General features: G+C 40.7%; 1 protein-coding gene across 1 annotated transcript; it reads left to right on the top strand.

Moving 5' to 3' along the window:
• The first annotated feature begins 1,427 nt into the window (after positions 1-1,427).
• On the top strand, positions 1,428-7,751 carry LOC139394535 (zinc finger protein 180-like). The gene is made up of 2 exons (XM_071142625.1): positions 1,428-1,650; positions 5,766-7,751. The coding sequence occupies exons 1-2, from the start codon at positions 1,506-1,508 to the stop codon at positions 6,638-6,640; spliced, it is 1,020 nt and encodes a 339-aa protein (XP_070998726.1). The 5' UTR covers positions 1,428-1,505; the 3' UTR covers positions 6,641-7,751.
• The last annotated feature ends 369 nt before the right edge of the window (positions 7,752-8,120 follow it).

The raw sequence follows: 8,120 nt of genomic DNA, 5'->3' as shown, positions 1-8,120 counted from the left end.
GATATTATATTCTACTCAATCCATAGGCTTCATTAATGTCATTCAGGCTGTTTTGAAGTTGATACAACTGGCTATGATAGTTGAGGTTCATAGCTAGGTTCTGAACTAATATGTATACCAAACATTTGGGTCCATACACAGATTGAATAGATAGCTAGCAACACATCCATGGGCATACAGGGATTTTAATCATCCACTGCACAATAACATACGTTATTTCATCTATCTGCATGGCAAATACAAATTTGTACATTCAATTTGCAGTAAATTCTTCAGCCAGCTAGATTCTATACATCCACTTTTTCACAAAACGACCGCCTGGTTTGTGGGTTGTTTAAGGTGTTTAAGGTTTCATACTCATGTCACAACACCCATAAAACTAGACCAGCTACCTGGCTAAATCACGATTTTCGTAAATGAACTATGATTAAAAAAAGCATAATCGTTTGTCTCTCCATTGACTAACATTCCTGTCAACTGTACATGTTTTTTGAATGATTCATTATGACGTTATAATCCCTTACATTTGCTTCCATCCTAGTATTTCTGTCCGCCATCTTTGATCCATTTCAGGTCTGTGTAGGGGTACCCCTCTGAGCATTTCTGTCCGCCATCTTTGCTGAAGAAAGTCCTACAGCCACTTGTGCAGCAGCAGCCTCCCCCTGTCCTAGTGCCGAATCGATATGAAGTTTAAGATGCGATGGAACGGTTGACGAAAAAAATTAATCACACAAAAATATATTGACTGATATTGATTTATTTAGGGGGGGTAATTAATATTTTAGCACTAGCGTCATCTCTGATTCCAACCCTTTAACTCTTGTCTGAAAATTAAATAAACATTTTACTCAACTGCGTTACCCACTCCAGTCAGCAGATGGCGGTCTGGGAATTTATGGTTATGCTGTTGGTGTGACGTATAATCTAGTGGACGGAACGCTTCTTTCATCAGCAGCAACAGTGAGTCAGACACCTCGGTAGCTTGCTAGACAAATTAGCCGAACCAATATAGCTCTTTAGACGCTTTCGTGTATATTAGCCACTGTGTTTTAAACCCACTTCTGTCGTCTACTTAGTTATCCGATTTAATTTCATATTTACGGTGTTGTTATTAGTCAGCAAGCGGGCTGGTTAAGTTAGCATTAGCCTAGCTAACATCCCCGACCATGCGGTCACTAAGCTACTCCCCTGCTAAAGGAGAGGGGGATATCACAGTAAAACAAGAAGTAGAGAGTGGGGCCTTTACTGTGAAAGAAGAGGACGCGTTCAGAGTGAAAGACGAGGAAGATATCACAGTAAAACAAGAAGTAGAGAGTGGGGCCTTTACTGTGAAAGAAGAGGACGCGTTCAGAGTGAAAGACGAGGAAGATATCACAGTAAAACAAGAAGTAGAGAGTGGGGCCTTTACTGTGAAAGAAGAGGACGCGTTCAGAGTGAAAGAGGAGGATGGTGTTACAGTGAAAGGAGAGCATGTAGTTTATGGCGTGAAAGAGGAGGGGGAGGAGATGACTGTTACATCGAAAAAGGGGGAAGAGGAGGAACGTGGATATCTGGTTCCGGTTTCCCAAACGCATCTTAAGGCGTCCAATGGTTCTAACGATGAACTCAACCGTAAGATGGTTTTGAGAAACCGTTCCCTGATTAACACTAGTAAGTACTGTCTTAACAACAGAGGCACAAACTCTGCAGTTGAACTGATGTTTGGTGTTAAGGTGGAAATCTGCAATTGCTACATCCATATTGTGACTTTTAAATTATTTATTTACAGCCATTGATTCTTAAAGAATATAACACATGCCTCATGAGCTTAGTTCAACTGTTGTACCCCATCAGAACCCCAAATAATATTTTTTTTACTATAATGTTTAGAAACAATGTAAATCAACATTGTATAGCAGTTAAGAACAAATTCTTATTTTCATTAACGGACTAGGAACAGTGGGTTAATTGCCTGTTCAGGGGCAGAACGACAGATTTGTACCATGTCAGCTCGGGGATGTGAACTTGCAACCGGTTACTAGTCCAACGCTCTAACCACTAGGCTACCCTGCTGCCTCAACATGATTAAAACTATAATGTTGATATCATGTGTAACAGATGTGAAACGGCTAGCTTAGTTAGCGTGGGCGCTAAATAGCTTCAATCAGTGACGTCACTTGCTCTGAGACCTTGAAGTAGTAGTTCCCCTTGCTCTGCAAGGGCCGCGGCTTTTGTGGAGCGATGGGTAACGACGCTTCGTAGGCGTCAGTTGTTGATGTGTGCAGAAGGTCCCTGGTTCGCGCCCGGGTATGGGCGAGGGGACGGTTTAAATTTGTACTGTTACACATGGATGGTCAGTCCTTGCATCCATAGGTCTGTCTGTAGTTACATTTATCCAAACCCATAATTTTATTACCAAAATAGTGGTGATTTGTTATTGTTTGAACTGCAGATTGCTGGGTTGTGTGGGGTTTTTAAACATCAACAAAATGGCTGCCCAGAGACTTGGTTAACAGCTGAGGGATGGGGGAAGGAGAAGTGTAACCACTCTCAAATTCATAGAGAACGATATTGTAGAAACCTTAACCCAACACCTAGCGACCTCGTCAAGAAGTTCAGACATCTTGGCGTAACAGTTATAAGGTGTTGATTTGACAGTCGCTGGACCCAGGTTTGAGTTCAGCTCAGGGCCTCTCCCTGAATTCACTACACTATGAATACAAGGACTGGCCATCCATGAGGTCATAATGATAATTTAACCAGTTTTCTAGGCTATATCGTATATTCTAGAATTAATCCATGATGTCATAATGATAGTTTAACCAGGTTTCTAGGATATATAGTATATTCTAGAATTCATCCATGATGTCCTAATGATAGTTTAACCAGGTTTCTAGGCTATATAGTATATTCTCTCATTTTGTCTGTCACAGTTGAAGTGTACCTATGATGAAAATTACAGGCCTCTCGTCTTTTTAAGTGGGAGAACTTGCGCAATTGGTGGCTGACTAAATACTTTTTTTGACCCACAGTATGTCATGCAACAACAACCAAAGTGCTTCTTCGTTCATTACAGGTATATTTGTTGTTCGGTGAAGTTGTGGGCCAATATGGCAAACAGTGTACAAACCCTCATTGTCAGGTTGATGGAAAAGCCAAAAATCATTTTACTGGTTGAAGTGTTTTTTGATTTGCGATGATGACACAAACATTATATTAAGCAGGACATTCAATCGATCCTTACAATTAACATCCAAAGTAGTGTGAAATGCTCTCATAAGCAACCTGGAAATGGAGGTTACTTCCCTGAGTTTTCCCCCATTCACATTCAGAATACATTGTGAAAAACAAATCTTTGCTCACCATTTTTGCTCCTGGCAGATATACTACATCCATAACTAGTGGTTTCCTCATTACCAGATATACTACATCCATAACTAGTGGTTTCCTCATTACCAGATATACTACATCCATAACTAGTGGTTTCCTCATTAGCAGATATACTACATCCATAACTAGTGGTTTCCTCATTAGCAGATATACTACATCCATAACTAGTGGTTTCCTCATTACCAGATATACTACATCCATAACTAGTGGTTTCCTCATTACCAGATATACTACATCCATAACTAGTGGTTTCCTCATTACCAGATATACTACATCCATAACTAGTGGTTTCCTCATTACCAGATATACTACATCCATAACTAGTGGTTTCCTCATTACCAGATATACTACATCCATAACTAGTGGTTTCCTCATTACCAGTGTCACGGTGCTGACTTTTGCCTAATACCTGCAGCAAATGCCTCTACCCCGTCTTCTGGCTGGGCAGAGTACTTTAGGATTTTAGTTACTGCGGTGTAACAAGGGCCTAGGCGTGCGGCCCTACCAACCCTTCTATTTCTTCGTAATGGCCCTTCGCGTGAGTTGGGTTTGTTCCTTCGTTCATGTTGTCACTCCCTTATTTTCCGGTCTAGTATGAGGTCTTGGATAGATATACTCCTATTTAAATATTCTGAGTGTTATGGATTCCTCCTGTATTTCCTTACCTTCAAGTCTCTTTTACCTCTGTATATATCAATACCTAATAACTTCTTCTATTGGTTATTATGCTCGTCAGCTAGTAGTCACTTGGAAACTAGTATTGGTATATATTTTGACTCTCCTAAAAATATATTATTGTCCACACAATGAAATATTCTTTAGTGCAATCACTTTAACCTATAACCAGGGTCACTTTCTGTTCAGTGAGAGTGTTAAAGGCGTTTGCTCTCCAGATCGTTAATCTGGCCTAGTTGTCAAAGTTTCAAGCTTTTATTAAGTCACTCTGTTTTTGTCTTATACACATTATTACAATTCAATGGTTCTACAGTTTCCTAATACATCAATAATGCTCAATCAATCCTTAATGCTTTAAGCTATGCCAGATAATATTGCAAAACTTTAAATGCGTTAACACTTCTAACAATATTGACTAAATAGCAAAAATAGTTAAATTACCTTAAATGCTCCGCCCCCTGGTCACTTTCCTGTAATTGGTATTCTCACAGCACTAACACTAGATTCCCAATTCCAATATCTCTATACACTTCCAACTCTGTGTATGGACTCAATATATTGTAACCGGTACTTGGCTGTGTCCTTGTATTGCTAATCACATCTGTACTTGATGTCTCACTGTGTGACTGCCGCTTTGTCTGTGATCAAGAGGTGTCAAGACCCCTGTGTTTCAAATATTGTTCTAGTCTAACAAAAAGCGTATAGTGCAATAGTAAATTTACCTATGATGATTCTCCATATGAAGTCTGTCTCATATGTCAGTGAGGATCATGCCTCTCTTATGATCTCTATTCTCTTTATATACCTTTTTACAGGGGAAGTTCGCAAGTTTCTGGAGCTGTGGCTAAACCACACTTTCACACTGACACTGCCCTGCTGCTTGCACCGGCCGCTTACTCGGGGACTGTAGATTGCTTACACTGAGTGCTTACTCGGGGACTGTAGATTGCTTACACTGAGTGCTTACTCGGGGACTGTAGATTGCTTACACTGAGTGCTTACACTGGGACGGTAGATTGCTTCTTACGTCATCTTAGACCTGTGTCTAAATGGAAGCTTCTTATTCTAAATCTAGGTCATGCACTACTAACTCCCATTCTGCTGCTTCCGTGTTACTGTTGGCTGATTCTACTTAATGATACCAGCTGGTTGTTTCTACCACTTGAGGCGGCGTAGGTGGCATGTCAAGCGTCAGCTGGGAGAAGTCTATGATAGGTATCTCCTCTGCTTCCCCCTGTTGTCCAGTTTCTGCAGGTGTGGTCCATGGTTCCATGAGGTCCCGTGAATGCCCTGTGTTGCTGTCCCATTGCTTGATGGAGTGGGCAGATTCTTTTCATCTCTTGTCACACCAGATATACGACATCCATAACTAGTGGTTTCCTCATTAGCATGGAGGAGTTTATGCAATCAAATTGCCCTCGTGCCGCAATTTTAGAAAACACAAAGGGGCCTGTATTGTAGACCAAAAGTCTTCTACCACACTGCTTAGAGTTTCAACAACATGAATAACGTATTTCTAGTCTACAATCTTAGATGTTACTACTAATATGAAAACAAGACAAAATATGACTTCTTGCTCATTTTAAGACAATAATTGTAACATTCATTACAGACATCAATTGTTGTACAACATCATGGCTATGCTGTTGGCATCAACTTTTACACTGGATTATCGCTGTTATGGGCCTTTAATCATCTGTCTGACTTTGTTGTTCACACAGGAGAGAGACGTGACTATCGTGGATCCTCTGGGGAGCCTCAACAACCTCATGATGCTGAGGAGACAGAGAAGAGTCTCTCCACATTAGAACACCTCAATAAACACCCGCAGAGACCCACAGGGAAGAGAACTCACTGCTGCTCTGACTGTGGGAAGAGATTCACATCATCAGGCATTAAAATTCATCAGAGAACACACACAGGAGAGAAATCTTATAGCTGTGATCAATGTGGGAAGAGTTTTAATTTATCTGGCAATCTGACTCAACACCAAAGAACACACACAGGAGAGAAACCTTATAGCTGTGATCAATGTGGGAAGAGTTTTGCTCAATCTGGCCAGCTGACCCGACACCAGAGAACACACACAGGAGAGAAACCTTATAGCTGTAATCAATGTGGGAAGAGTTTTAATTTATCTGGCAATCTGACTCAACACCAAAGAACACACACAGGAGATAAACCTTATAGCTGTGATCAATGTGGGAAGAGTTTTGTTTATGCTTGCCATCTGACTCAACACCAGAGAACACACACAGGAGAGAAATCTTATAGCTGTGGTCAATGTGGGAGGAGTTTTAGTCGATCTGGAGAACTGACAGTGCACAAGAGAATACACACAGGAGAGAAACCTTATAGCTGTGATCAATGTGGGAAGAGTTTTGTTCAATCTGGCCAGCTGACCCGACACCAGAGAACACACACAGGAGAGAAACCTTATAGCTGTAATCAATGTGGGAAGAGTTTTGCTAGATCTGGCTATCTGACTTTACACCAGAGAACACACACAGGAGAGAAACGTTATAGCTGTAATCAATGTGGGAAGAGTTTTACTAGATCTGGCTATCTGACTTTACACCAGAGAATACACACATAAGATAAATCCTTACAGCTGTGCTCAATGTGGGAAGAGTTTTACTGAGTCTAGCACTGACTAATCACCATAGAACACACACAGGAGAGAAATCTTATAGCTGTGACCAGAGTTAATCTGCTAAAATATCAGAAAATACATACATGGAGTTGTTTCATGATATCAATGAATTAATGTCACAATGTAGAATGTTTTAACATTGTATTAGTCTCAATGTAGAAGCCTTCAGCGAGATGCAGTGCCTTAGACCGCTGCGCCGCTCGTGTGATAAAGGTGTGGGATTCTGGGTAATCCACAGCAGATTTATGGAGAACTTGAAAATTGAGTGGTCCTGGGATAGAAATGTATAAAATTGACATTACATCATTAAATCCACGTTTTAAATCATACATTAGCAATTTATGTTTTAGTAACTACTGTTGTTGGTTTGGCGTCAAGTCAGCCTCTTTGTATGTTATTTGCCAAATCTCTGTTTTCCATGTGGGTTTTATGCTAAAGATCCCTCTTTCAAGTTGGTATCTAACTGGAAAATGCATCTTCTTTAGGAGTGCTATTTGTACCCTGTTCACTACTGATCGTTCATCCACACTGTGGGGGCGGCAGGGTAGCCTAGAGCATTGGACTAGTAACCGAAAGGTTGCAAGTTCAAATCTCCGAGCTGACAAGGGTCATTTATGACAAAAGTATAAAGTATATGTTTTACAAACTCATGAACACCAGCGAGTTTATCAGCCCGGTTTTGTTAGTTTAGGTGTATTATACTTCTTCGCCACCTGAGGGGGACATTGAGTAATTTTCCATGTCAATTTGATATATTTTGATACTAAAATGGATGACGCGATATTCTGATGTTGTGAATATGAGACACATGGAAACAATTGATTCATTTATAATAGTAAATTAGGAATTAGTAGGAATTGTTAAATCCACTATACGATCACAATGACTTTGATAGACATTTCAACTGTTTTTTTTGTTAGTATATTACAGGGCAGATTAATGTAGAATTGCTGTGGGAGTGGTATTTATATCCCGTCACTACTGATCATTCATCCATACTGTGTGTGTCCCATCATTGCAGCTTTGGAAATAAATGAACTATCCATTCATTGCTTCTTCCTGTGTTGACTCACTGACTTGAGGGATCAGGATGGTCACACTAGCTCGATAGGTTGATATCGAGCTCAAGCTTCATCTCATGCTTTTCATTAACTGTGTGGTTGTGTTATCTAGTGGGAACCCGTTAGCAGGGCTCTGGTGCCTCATATGAACTGTGTGGTTGTGTTATCTAGTGGGAACCCGATAGCAGGGCTCTGGTGCCTCATATGAACTGTGTGGTTGTGTTATCTAGTGGGAACCCGATAGCAGGGCTCTGGTGCCTCATATGAACTGTGTGGTTGTGTTATCTAGTGGGAACCCGATAGCAGGGTAGGCTCTGGTGCCTCATATGAACTGTGTGGTTGTGTTATCTAGTGGGAACCCG

The sequence above is a fragment of the Oncorhynchus clarkii genome, unplaced genomic scaffold, assembly GCF_045791955.1.
Source record: "Oncorhynchus clarkii lewisi isolate Uvic-CL-2024 unplaced genomic scaffold, UVic_Ocla_1.0 unplaced_contig_391_pilon_pilon, whole genome shotgun sequence".
Classification (NCBI taxonomy): Eukaryota; Metazoa; Chordata; class Actinopteri; order Salmoniformes; family Salmonidae; genus Oncorhynchus; species Oncorhynchus clarkii.
Note: the sequence above shows the minus strand (reverse complement) of the source record. Positions and strands in the feature narration are given on the sequence as shown.

Coding starts and splice junctions, on each gene's coding strand:
- LOC139394535 (XM_071142625.1), top strand. CDS start 1,506: ATGACTGTTACATCGAAAAAGGGGGAAGAGGAGGAACGTGGATATCTG. Junction 1,651..5,765: donor CCGTTCCCTGATTAACACTA/GTAAGTACTGTC, acceptor TTGTTCACACAG/GAGAGAGACGTGACTATCGT.